At 39.2% G+C, this 13175-nt stretch overlaps 1 protein-coding gene across 1 annotated transcript; it reads left to right on the top strand.

Annotated features, from left to right (window-relative positions):
* Window positions 1–5470: 5470 nt before the first annotated feature.
* Window positions 5471–12636, top strand: LOC131197007 (vomeronasal type-2 receptor 26-like). The gene is made up of 6 exons (XM_058180558.1): window positions 5471–5670; window positions 6702–6993; window positions 7333–8196; window positions 9242–9469; window positions 11480–11606; window positions 11738–12636. The coding sequence occupies exons 1-6, from the start codon at window positions 5471–5473 to the stop codon at window positions 12634–12636; spliced, it is 2610 nt and encodes an 869-aa protein (XP_058036541.1).
* The last annotated feature ends 539 nt before the right edge of the window (window positions 12637–13175 follow it).

Raw genomic sequence — 13175 nt, 5'->3', positions numbered from 1 at the left:
GCGACCTGTTTTCAGATTTCAATAATACATGAAATTTGGTGAGATGTATTTAATAATGCATAATGTTTACATATTAAATACATAAACATTATAATGTTTATACAAATTTATTTATACATTATTAATAATGTATTAATAATGTATAAATAAATAAATGTATTTTTCCTCTGTCTCATCCTTTATCCAAAGTTGTGCGGAACAAAGAAGATAATAAAGAGTGATTTCAATTAGTTTGGAATTTTCAATAAATGCAAAGGTGAAATCCAATATAAATCCTAGAAAAAAAATGTACACTTGTGTCTGATAAAGGGAGGGATTACAAAAATGAAAATATCTGAGGGTAAAATTTTGAGTGTTCCCGTAGCTCAGCCCGCCCCCCACCCCGCCCCCGGACCTCGTTTTTACCCTACATTGCTTCCTGCAGCACTCTGCTAGCCGTTTTGACTCTGTTTTTATCCCATTTTCATGCTTGTTTTCAGGCCATTTTTCGGGCTGTTTTTGGCTGCTCTTCGCCCGTTTTTTGTTCTGTTCTTGTCCTGGGTTTTTTTTTTTTTTTGGCCCATTTTTGGCTTGGTTTTTGGGCCCTTTTTGGCCAGCAGAGTGCTGTAGGAGACCATGGAGGATGAAAATGAGGCACAAAGAGTTACACAAACCCTATTTTAGCCACCAGAGGTACTGCAGGGAAGTCCTTTGATATTTCCAGGAATTTATGAACTGAAATTCCAAGAACATCCTTGAATAAAAACCTATGACATACCATTGTGAGGAGTTTATTTATTGAAGAGAATTTATATGGCCACCAATTCACTATCAGAGTCTCTCAGTTGCTTAATTTTTTTTTTTTAAAATGAAAACCCAATATACAAACAATAAAAATGCACCCCTAGAGATACAAGTCAATCAGTTGAGCCACTTGATGGGCTCCAACCCACTTTGGGTTCCACGGGACTATTGGCAAAACTGGGTGCTCAGGGTTTTGCAAAAGAGCGTCAAAGTAGGAGCCAATTTTATCTCCATCCAGATGATGTTTCAGAGGGAAGAAGCCTTAACAAAGGAGATCATTCTTCTGGGTCACACCAGATGTCCTTACTTAAGAGAGAGAACGCACATTATTTCCTGCCTCCCTGCTCTAGCAGATCACATGGATGTTATCAGGAAGAGATGGTTCTTCAAATAATCTGGTCCCAAGCCATGTAGCGTTTAAAGGTGACAACTAGCACCTTGAAAAAAAAATGGCTGAATTTTGAACCAATTGTAGTTCTGGATACTTTTCAACTACAGTCCCATGTAGAGTCCCAGATCGAGTGGTGATTTATTAATTGGTGGCATGGTGTTTGGCTTAGTTTAAAACTTTTATGAATTGAAATTTAAGGAACATCCTTAAATCAAACTATAAGGCAGGGGTTTCAAACACGATTTCATTGAGGACCGCATTAGAGTTGGTTTTGACCTTGGGGAGCCCGGTGGGCATGGCCGGGGTGGGTGTGTCTGGTTTGACCAGCTTGATCACTCATACTGGGGGCACCCGTGGTGGACCAGTTGCAGCTGGGGTATCCATTGTTGTTGTGACTCCCACCCCCGAACCTGGCCCCATGCCCAAAAGTGCCATGGAGCCGGGCCTGCTGCCAGAAAGTGACTCAGAGCTGGGCCTGTTGCCAGAAAGTGATTTGGACAGTGAGGGAGAAGGGCCGTCAGGACTTACCTCGGAAGCACCGGCCTCCCTGGATCAGCTCCAGGAGGCAGAAGCAGGCCAAGTGAAAGAGATAATGAGGCCTCCTTCTCCTGACTCTTCCCACCCCCCCAGGCCACGCCTGCAGACCTAGCTGACAGTAGTCAGGCTTGGCTCAATCCCAGGTTTCGTAGGCAGGAGAGAAGGGAACGACAGAAGCAGGGGAGGGGCAGGCCTAGGAAGTGCTGAGTCATGGAGCCACACCCCACAGGATATAAAAGGCAGCAAGAGCTGCTGTGTCTCTTTGTATCAGGCAAATCCACGGATTGACTAGAGCTGAAGGTTGTGACTCACCAGCGTCTTGGCAGCTATTGACGGCTCTTGGCAGACGCTGATTCTTTTGCTGCCAGAGCTGATAAGAGCTGGCTAATTAAGCCATCGTTCAGATGGAGGTGAGGAGGACACAACAATTGTCTTCAGCGGAGGAAGGTGAGATCAGGGAGCGTGCCAGACCCTTGTTGGCCAGAGGAGCCTTGTTATTCCTCTCAGGCCACATGGAGAATCCCTGGATGGTCATGCAGGCTGTCCAGAGCCCTAAGCAGTGGAGGGCAAGCATCCATCTCCCAGGGAATCGGGATCCCACAGTCAATTCTAGCCCAGCCCTGCAGTGGGTGCCCAACTGCACTTACTTCCTCTTTGAAGCTGCTGCTCCTGTTCTTGCTCTCCTTGGCCATGTTGCTCATGGTGTTTGCAGAAGGGCAAAGTGTGTGGATCAGAGGGTGGCCTACTCCCTCTCCAAGCAAGGAGATCTGGCTTTGTAACCAAAGCATTCTCAGAAATAGGATGGGACACCACCAGGAGAGGTCAGGAGAGGGAGATAAGAGGATGGCAAAAGGGCAGGAGGGCTACTGGTGGCCAAGGCAGGACTGCCCGTAGATGCTTCCTCCCACTCATTATAATCTCCTTCCTTCCTTCCTTCCTTCCTTCCTTCCTTCCTTATTTTATTTTTTATTTTATTTATTTTGTCATAACATTATATACAGGAACATATATTGAAAGGAAACAATAGGATAGGAATGGTAGGCAGTTTTGTGCACTTATGCACGCCCCTTATAGTCCTCTTAGGAATGGGGTGCGGTCAATAGTAGACAGTTTTTGGTTAAAGCATTTAGGAGTTGGAGAGGAGACCACAGAGTCAGGTAGTGTATTCCAAGCATTAACAACTCTGTTACTGAAGTCATATTTTCTGCAATCAAGATTGAAGCGGTTGACATTAAGTTTGAATCTATTGTTGCTCTTGTATTATAGCTATTGAAGCTGAAGAAGTCTTTAACAGGAAGGACATTGTAATATATGATTCTGTGAGATAAACACAGGTCTTGTCGGAGTCGGCATAGTTCTAAGTTTTCTAATCCCAGGATTTCAAGTCTGGTGGAATAAGGTATTTTGTTGTTTACAGAGAAGTGGAGAACTCTTCTTGTAAAATATTTTTGGACTCGTTCAGTTGTATTAATGTCAGAGATGTGGTGTGGGTTCCAGACAGATGAGCTGTATTCAAGAATGGGTCTAGCAAATGTTTTGAATGCTCTGGTTAGTAGTGTAGAGTTTTTGGAAAAGAAGCTATGCAGAATTAGGTTTACAACTCTTAGAGTCTTTTTTGCTATATAGTTGCAGTGGGCTTTGGCACTTAGATCATTTGATATGAAAACTCCAAGGTCCTTAACAGGGTGTGGGTCATCTGTAAGATAATGTCCATTAAGCTTGTACTTAGTGTTTGGGTTCTTTTTTCTTCCTTCCTTCCTTCCTTCCTTCCTTCCTTCCTTCCTTCCTTCCTTCCTTCCTTCCTTCCTTCCTTCTTCCTTCCTTCCTTTTTGCCTTTTCTTCTTTTCCTTTCCCTCTTCATTCTCCTTTCTCCTTTCTTCTTCCTTGCCCTCTTTCCTTCTTTTTCCTTCCTTGCACTCTTCCCATCTTTCCATCTTTTTCTTTGTCTTTCCTCTTTCATTTCTCCTTTCCTGTCCCTTCTTGGATGCTAAAATGCAAAAGTGGAAACCTTTCTGCTTCTGTTTTGTTTTGGTTTTAGTTGGTTTTAACTCACTTTGCAAGTGAAAATGGTGCTGGGGGGGGGAGTGCATGGTTCTTCTGAACTCCATTTTTGGCTGCATGGCCTCCTGCAGCACTCTACCAGCAAAAATGGAGCTAAGGGGGGGCGCACACATATCGCCCTCCTGAAATCTGTTTTTGGCTGCAATAGCCTCCTGCAGCCCTTTCCCAATGAAAATGGAGCACATGTGGCCCCCCTGAACTCTGTTTTTGGCTGCAATGGCCTCCTGCAGCTCCCTACCAACCAAAATGGAGCTGGCGGGGACTGCTCGTGGTCCTCCTGAGTTTCATTTTTGCTGGCAGAAGCATCACAGGCTGGTCCTTCACTGTTTCCAGGCGGCCCCAAGGGCAAGATCTAAGCACCCCATGGGCCATAGGCCTTGAGTTTAACACCCCTGCAAAAGACATACCATTGTAAAAGGTTTTTTTCTCTTTTTCTTATATGCATGAAAGGTGTTTGAGCAAAAATGTAGCCTTTATTTCTAAACTATAACTTCTCTGTCTTTGAAATGCTTCTAGTTGTGGAAGAAGAAATAAATGTCAGCTGTCCCACCCCTGGTCAGTCAGGAAAGAAAGACTCTTAGGCCTATGGTTAGCCAACGATATACTTTACTAAAGATAAACGGTTATAGAAGAAGCAAAGCTGGATCTGAAGTTTTCATGCCCAAAGTATATGGTAAACTTTTCCATGTTCCCTTTCACCCTCTGATTCTGAAGAAGTGTCCAACTATGTGCTAATCAATTGTTTGGGTAATAGTCACGGTCTACTCAGTTGGCTGCATTCCTTTGCTTGATCATGGAATGGCCAACAATTTTCACAGGATGATATGAGGCTCGCTTTTGTTTCCTCGTGGTAACTCATGGTAACCCTCCCCCTCCCCCTGCAGCTCTCTCCCCCACATTGCAGCCCTGATAATAACATTGTTTAGTTTATATTAAATTGTTTGCAACAGAATGTATGAAACTTTGTTGCAAGAAATCTTTTGAAGATTTTTAGTGAACTTAAAGTAATTGATTTAAAAGGTTCTGCATTGTAACTCCTCACAAAAAAAAAATACAGATAACTGATATCTGCTGGATCAGTTCATACGACTGGTGAAAAATTCACCAATTTTGTGAAAAAAGTGTGGTATCTTGAAAAACAGCACTATTTTTACTTCTACCATTTCAATAATTCAATATATATTCAATTGCAAATCTTCCTGATGCTACTTTCATTGGTCTTTGCTCATTTAAAATAAAATTAAAAAAAATAAGTGAAGCGTCAGCCACTTACTATCTGATCAAAACAAAATAATTATCTCCTAGAAGAATCCCCAGTTTCTTTCTTCATATGGCCTAAGCATCAAAGGCTGCACAGAAGGGTATTTATATTCAACAACTGTCAAGACGTTTGTTTGCCTATAAAGTAAGTCTTGAACCACTGGGAGATTGGCACAACGGGTATTAAGAGTTTTGTCAGATTCATTGCTTCAAATTTCTACCCTCTGTTTTTTTCTGCCAGAGTATCTGTTCAAATCCTTCTGATATTCAAGATACAAATTTGTACTCAGATGGATCTTGCAATAGAAAGTGATAGACTTTCTCGTTAAATGCATTCTCAAATGTAGTCCTTTGATTAATCCTTAGATGAAATGTTGGAATATATATACTTTCTTATGGGAAGAACAGAAGATAAAACGTCTGCACAGTAACAAGAGCATGAAGATGTTTCTTCTGATGTTTTTGGTGCATAAAGTAGGGACTCTGAGCTGCCCTGCAAGTGATGCTTTCCTTGTTCCACATGAGTGGTACCAGCCTGGAGACTTCACCATTGGTGGGATGGCGTCTCACATCGTTTACCACTTTTATGAAATAAAATTTGATAAAAACCCTGCTAGGACACCTTACGAGGTACCAATGTAAGAATTTTTCTTCGCTATCTAATCTTAGCCAAACTCCAAAATCCCTCATATGAGTAAAAGCTGTTTGTGCACTAATCTTTTTTTTTATGTAATCTGTGCTTTCTGTGTCTTTCAAATGCATCTGGTTCTGATAGAACAAATATTTTTCTTTACATTTTTTTTAAAGACTTTCTTTTTTTTGTTTACATTTATACCCCGCCCTTCTCCGAAGACTCAGGGCGGCTTACAGTGTATAAGGCAATAGTCTCATTCTATTTCTATATTTTTACAAAGTCAACTTATTGCCCCCCCAACAATCTGGGTCCTCATTTTACCTACCTTATAAAGGATGGAAGGCTGAGTCAACCTTGGGCCGGGCTTGAACCTGCAGTAATTGCAGGCTTTGTGTTCTTAATAACAGGCTTTATCAGCCTGCGCTATTCACCAGCACCGGACTTTCACTCACCTTGTTGAACATCTACTGAGGTTAAGGTAATTTTTTAAAAGGTTTGGCATTATCGCTCCTCACCAAAGATACATTACAGCAAATGTGTGACACCTGATTAATGTAGTCGTGTAATATTTTCTGAAAATCTTGTAGAAAATAGAGCATTTTGAAAAAAGTCACGACTTGTATTTGTTGCGGTATGTATTTGTTGCAAGTCATGGAAATATTATGTAAAAAGTAAATTTGAACTCTGTAGAAATTACCAATAAAGAACAATATTTGCAGCTTAGGGTTGAAATGAAGGATCTTTGGTGCTCTCTGAGATTGGATATTTTTTTTGCAGACATTTCATTATCCAAACTAGATAACATCCTAAGTGCCAGGCAGTGATGATATTATCTACTTTGGGTGATGAAATGTTTGCAAGAAAGCTACCCAGCTAAGAGAGTACCAGGGATCCCTCCAAAGAAATTATTAAGAACTTTAGAAAAAGTGATGATCTTTTTACTACTGTCAGAGAAAGAAATGTTTGTTATTCATAGAGAAATGATGAGAATTGTCAACTTACTTTTTTTAACTGGGGTATTTCAAATATTTGCAGCGTAATCACAAAATTTCACCAACACGTCCTTGCCTTGGCTTTTGCTGTCAGGAAAATCAATGAGGACTCCCAGATCTTACCTAACATCACTCTTGGGTTCCACATCTATGACAGTTACCTAAATGCGAGGATGACCTATCGCACCACCCTGGACCTGCTTTTCAAATCCCAGGAATTTGTCCCTAACTACAAATGTGATAGCCAGAAGAATCTCATGGCTATCATTGGAGGATTGGATTTTGAAACATCGTCTTATATAGGTGAACTTAAAGGTTTCTTCAAGATACCACAAGTAAGCTGTGATGAGGTTGAGGAGGGAAATTCTATATTTTGTTGTTGTGGTGGAATATATAATGAGCATGAAAGATTAGGTTTAGGTTTGTGTTAAGATGATCTGCATGGCTTATGGTTTACTTATTAGCATTCAGTTATGAAACTATAATACCAAATACAGGAAGTAAGTATCTGCAGTATTCCATATCTGAGAGAAATAATAATAATTCCTTTCTACAGTAATGTTTAGAAGAAGTCTAAGGAAAATGTTCCATGGATGTATTTCATAAGAAAACTAGATAAGAAAAAATAGATATGATTTAACATTTCAATAGAATACTATTCCACCTTCTTATAGCTGACATATGGCTCATTAGCCCAAGATGCATTTGAGACCAGTAAACTCTCTTCACTTTATTTCATGGTCCCCAAAGAGGACCATCAGTACATTGGGATTATCCAGCTGCTTCTCCATTTCAAGTGGACATGGATTGGGATTTTTGCATTTAATAACAACAATGGAGAAAATTTCTTAAAGAAAATGCTGCCCTTACTTTCAGAGAATGGAATCTGCTCATCGTTCATAGAAAGATTTTCACAACTAATTCATGTGGAAGACTTCCCAGGACTTTATCAAACAATCTCAGTTATTTCTATTAATATAATGAATAGCAAAGCTAATGCATTTCTTGTTTATGGAGAATCATGGGCAATTATCTGGCTACAATTTGTCACATTTATGACAGATCCTGAAAGCAGGGAAATTGCATTATTTAGAAAGGTGTGGATCATGACTGCACAGATTGATTTCATATTATCTGGATTTCAAGTCAGTTGGGATCTCCAGATGTTCCATGGGGCTATTTCCTTTACTGTTCATTCAACAGCAGTTGCCGGTTTCAAGGAATTTCTTCAGACCATCAATCCTCTTTCAGTCTCCAGAGACGGGTTTCTGCATGATGTTTGGGAACAATCATTTGATTGTTCATTTCCAAAACCAGAATTACAAGAAATGCAGAGTAATCCATGCACTGGACAAAAGAAGTTAGAATATCTTCCTTCACCTTTGTTTGAAATAGAAATGACTGGCCAAAGTTACAGTGTCTACAATGCTGTTTATGCTGTGGCTCATGCTTTGCAGGCTCTGTACACATTACGTTTTAATAGAAAAAAAGCTATGATTGGTAAAAAATCTGACCACCCAGATCTCCAGCCTTTTCAGGTATTCTTTCTACTCTAGACACTTCATTTATTTCAGTGAGAAGTTTGATGTAGAATTATCTTTGGAACCCACTTATTTTTCTTGTTTATTGGAATTGTGCTAGACTGGGCTTTTATAATCTCCCTTTTCAAATTTTCCAAGGCTTCTTGGGTTGTTTTCTCTTTGAGAATCCTAATCCATGGATATAATCTTTAATTTATCTCTAATTAATTATAGAATTATATAATTTCTTTCTTGAAGTCCAAGACTCCAGTTTGATTTTGTTCTATTGCTTTTGCTTGCATAATATTAAATTCAAGTTATTGCATGGTCTCTCGTACTGAACATTCCTGTAACTTCATCTCCTTTCATTTCTCTTTGTTAGTGGGAATTACAATAAATCCAGTATGTCTCTCTCTACCTTTTATCATGCTTTAGGTATCAGAAGGAATTATGTAGGGATTATCATAATTTGTAAAATAAGATATATTTAAAATGATAATTTTCATTATTTCCTCCAAAAATAATCAATTATCCAAATACTTCTTTCTGACTCATGAATGTTTCACATTAAGAAGCTGATCTTTCTGTCCTTAACAGAATTTAAGGAGAATGAATTAATAGATTCTTCTCAAAAATTGGAAGAACCTTATGTTTGCAATAATCTCTATCTCACCTCTATCAAATAATGAGTCTCCAATTTTCAAATCTGGCTAAAGAAAATTTATCATATTTCAAAATATCTTTATGCCATTGAGGGATGATTAGCTAAGGTCTTGGTTTCATTATTGTTTAAGAAATAAACCTGAATCACAACTGAAGGACTTTCAGTAATCCCAACATCCTATTTTCATTCTGCTTTAGTTCATTCTTATTTTTCCTTAAAATAATATCAAATTAATAATAGAATGGCTATGTACTGTACATAACTATGAATTATCAATTATTAAATTTCTAATAATTGTTATAGGACTGGGAAGAATGAGTCAATAAAACTTGAATATAGTGTTCTCCTCTCTACTACATTGTATTCAACTCCCTCTCTCTTTCATTCTTTTTCAAATAGCTCCATTCATGTCTTCAAGGCAGTTCTTTTAACAATTCAGCTGGGGAGAGAGTGTTCCTGAACGAGAAAGGGGAAGCAACAGGTGGATTCGACATCACCAACTTGATCACTTTTCCAAATAGATCCTTTCAGAGAGTTAGAGTTGGAAAGATGGATCTCCAGGCTCCAAAAGGGAAAGAATTATTCATGGATGAAGATGTGATTGTCTGGAACCCAGCTTTTAACCAGGTATCGAAGTATTGAAGCAACTAAGCTTAATTCATTTTCATCCCATATTAAACGTAGTCTCTTTTCTGTTTAGGAATCTGATTTCTGTTTTTTTCTTTCTTTCTTTTTTTTTTGAAAAAAATAAAGAGTGGCATATTCTTTTCAAATCTTGTGGATGATCAGGCATTCCTCAAATTGACAATATGATGGTACAATGTAAAAGGGATGTTTGCATTTTTGGTTTGGATTTGAATCAGAAATCACTAGAGTGGCCACTTTTCCATGAGATTGTTATTATGTGCAATTATTTACACACCGTACCGTTCAGACAAGACTTTTCCTATATCATTAGAATTTTGACATCTTTTTAAGTTGCTAAAGTTGAAAAAATCGGTATTTTGGGGGGGAAATAAAAAACAATTACAAACTGTTTTAAATATCTTCTGCTGCTATGCCTGTGTTCCATGCCCAGAAGGGAAGATTTCAGTGTTATAGTTCCATGTAACACCCCCAATAGAATTAAGACTCCGAGGCAGGCATCTTTCTCAAAGTATAAATTTATTATTTATTGTCATCTTGGCACATCTGGGGAAAACGTGAAAAAAATCCCTGCGTTTTCCCCACCCAAAGTAAAATCAAAATTCCTTCCCCTCTATTCACATCTACATCACATGGTCTAATCAGGTCCCTGTCAACTTCAGTTAACTTCCGTCCCACTTTCTCAGTTGCTGGCAAGATGTCCTTGACTCCCTAGGAAAAGAATGTTTTATGATTACCCATCCCACCTATCTTCACCTCCCCATTGCCATTCCCACAACTTGCATAGCCACTGCTGTGGCACCCTAAAGACTCTCTTTAAAGATAACTCCAGGGCTGACGGGCAACCCGACCCTCAGCAGATGAGGACATCCTGAACCAAGATAAGGGATAGAGGGTTAGTAATGCTGTTCTTAACCACCTCTTCCCCTTCTCCAGGGGGCCCTTTGGCTTATTAGGGAATTTCTCATTGAACTGATTTACTAGTCTGTCTGCTTTTACATCCCATGTAGCCTCAGACAATGTAGCCATATAGCCATGTATCCTCAGACAAAGGATATCCTTTCCAGTGAACTAAATATTGCAAGTGATCCTGGTGCAACCTGGAATCCAATATTTTCTTAACCTCATAGTGGGTCTAACCTTGTACCACAACCGGTTTAGGTGCTGCCCGGTCCCTCGGTCTTAGCTGAGAGCCAACTGCAGGCTTTAACAAGCTGCTATGAAAAATCAGACGTAGCAGGAGTGGGAGATTAAATTGTACAGTCACTGAGTTAATCACTTTCACTATTGGGAATGGCTCTGGAAACTTAGGTCCTTAGATGTGATTGTCTGGAGCCCAGCTTTTAACCAGGTATTGAATTATTTAATCAGCTAACCGTAATCCATTATGATCCCATATTGAACATACTCTGTATAGAAATCTGATTTCTTTTATAAAAAAAACAATGTCCTATTCTTTTTGAATCTTGTTCCAAGATCAAATGATCAGGCATTCCTCAAATTGACAATAAGGTATTACAATGTAAAAGGCATGTTTGCATTTTTGGTTTGGATTTGAATCAGAACTCACTAGAGTGGCCACTTTTCAATGAGATTGTCACTATGTGCAATTATTTACATGGCCGGCCCTTCAAACAGGAACTTTCCTACATCATTGCAATTTCCACATCTTTTTAAGTTTTTTTATTATTATTTTATTTTGTCACAACAGCATACGCAAACAATTGTCATAGATAAAACAACATGTATTGAAGAAAATATATAAGTAAAAAATATGCATCAATAATATTAATTTGATATAATGAAGGGAACAATAGGACAGGAATGGTAGGCACTATTGTGCTCTTATGCACGCCCCTTATAGTACTCTTAGGAATGGGGTTGATGAAAAGTTGATGAAGTTCAAAAATTCAATATCTTTTTGGGAAGCGAAAACAATTACAAACTGTTTTAAGTATCTCTAATTTCAAAACCTCTCATGATTATCACCAGGTTCCTCCACTTTCTCGATGCAATGACCCTTGTTTCCCTGGATCCTGGAAGAAAGGGATTGAGGGAAATCAATTCTGCTGCTATGACTGTGTTCCATGCCCTGAAGGGAAGATTTCAGATCAAAATGGTAGGTTATGCATTCTACCATTTTTCATTAGACTTCAATATACTAGTTTAGAATGCAAAAAATTAATGAGTAATTAGTAATTTCTAATAATCGGGATGCTTAGATGACAAATTCCTTGATTTTGCTTCCAGAAATGGATGACTGTTTTGAATGTTCAGAAGATCATTATCCAAATAAAGAAAAGACAGGATGTATCTTGAAACCGGTGGTCTTTCTAACCTTTGAAGAAACCTTAGGAATTGGTTTAGCTTCAGCATCTCTTTGTTTCTTCTCCCTGACATCTTGGGTACTTGGAACTTTTATTAAGTACAGAGATACTCCCATTGTTATAGCCAACAATCGGTCCCTCACCTACACCCTGCTTGTCTCTCTTCAGCTCTGTTTTCTCTCCTCTTTATTCTTCCTTAGCCAACCTGGCAAAGTGACCTGCCTTCTCCGACAATCAATGTTTGGTGTCACTTTCTCAGTAGCCATTTCTAGTGTACTGGCTAAAACCATCACTGTGGTTGTTGCTTTCATGGCCACGAAACCAGGATCTCAGATGAGGAGATGGGTGGGAAAAAGATTGGCCTTTTCTATTGTGCTTTCCAGCTCTCTCTTACAAGTATGGATTTGTATCCTTTGGTTGTCAACATCTCCCCCTTTTTCTGAGTTGGACATGCAATCAGAACACCAGGAAATGATTTTACAATGCAATGAGGGTTCAACTTTCTTCTTCTACTGTGTCTTGGGCTACATGGGCATCTTGGCCATTGCCAGCTTTATTGTGGCTTTTCTTGCCCGTAAATTACCTGACAGCTTTAATGAAGCCAAGTTCATCACCTTCAGCATGTTGGCCTTTTGCAGTGTATGGATCTCCTTCTTTCCAGCCTATCTGAGCACCAAAGGAAAAGCCATGGTAGCTGTGGAGGTCTTCTCCATCTTGGCCTCCAGTGCTGCATTACTGGGATGCATATTCCTGCCAAAGTGCTACATCATTGTTTTCCGGCCTGACCTCAACCACAGGGAACAACTCACAAAGAGAAATTAGTTCATATTACTGGCTTTGAGAAATTCCTGGAAAAAGAAATAGAAAGAATGCTGTCTATAGGAAACATATACTGAATAAAATTATAGGAACATAGAAGTGTTTATTTCTGTCAAAGAACAATTTGTGTATGATATTTACAGCATTCTGTGCACCTTTGGCATTGAGTCATGCCAGCCACATGATCACAGAGACATCATCAGACAGCGCTGGCTCTTCAGCTTTGAAACGGAGATGAGCACTGCCCCTAGAGTCGGCAATGATTAGCACGTATGTGCGAGGGGAACCTTTACTTTTACCTTATTTATGATTATTAAGATTTATTACGATCGCCCATTCCAAAGGAAGTGTTCATGCTGCTGTCTTGTCACCATTTTCCAAGATTCCTTAACTAAATCCTTTCTCCTTTTCAACACATCTATTGAACCAGATTTTGGTCATCTAGCATTCTTATCTCTTTCTGCTGACCATCCATTGAATAGATTCCTCTGCATAGACTTTAAGCAATAAATCAGGTTTATTTGATTGTGTGTGCACCTGTT

Source organism: Ahaetulla prasina, chromosome 4 (genome assembly GCF_028640845.1).
Source record: "Ahaetulla prasina isolate Xishuangbanna chromosome 4, ASM2864084v1, whole genome shotgun sequence".
NCBI lineage: Eukaryota > Metazoa > Chordata > Lepidosauria > Squamata > Colubridae > Ahaetulla > Ahaetulla prasina.
This window is presented reverse-complemented; position numbering and strand designations above follow the sequence as displayed.

Excerpts from the sequence above, each read along its gene's own strand:
- LOC131197007 (XM_058180558.1), top strand. The coding sequence starts at position 5,471 with ATGAAGATGTTTCTTCTGATGTTTTTGGTGCATAAAGTAGGGACTCTG. Across the intron at positions 8,197-9,241 it reads CAGATCTCCAGCCTTTTCAG|CTCCATTCATGTCTTCAAGG; the intron begins GTATTCTTTCTA and ends TTTTTCAAATAG. Across the intron at positions 11,607-11,737 it reads GAAGATTTCAGATCAAAATG|AAATGGATGACTGTTTTGAA; the intron begins GTAGGTTATGCA and ends TTTTGCTTCCAG.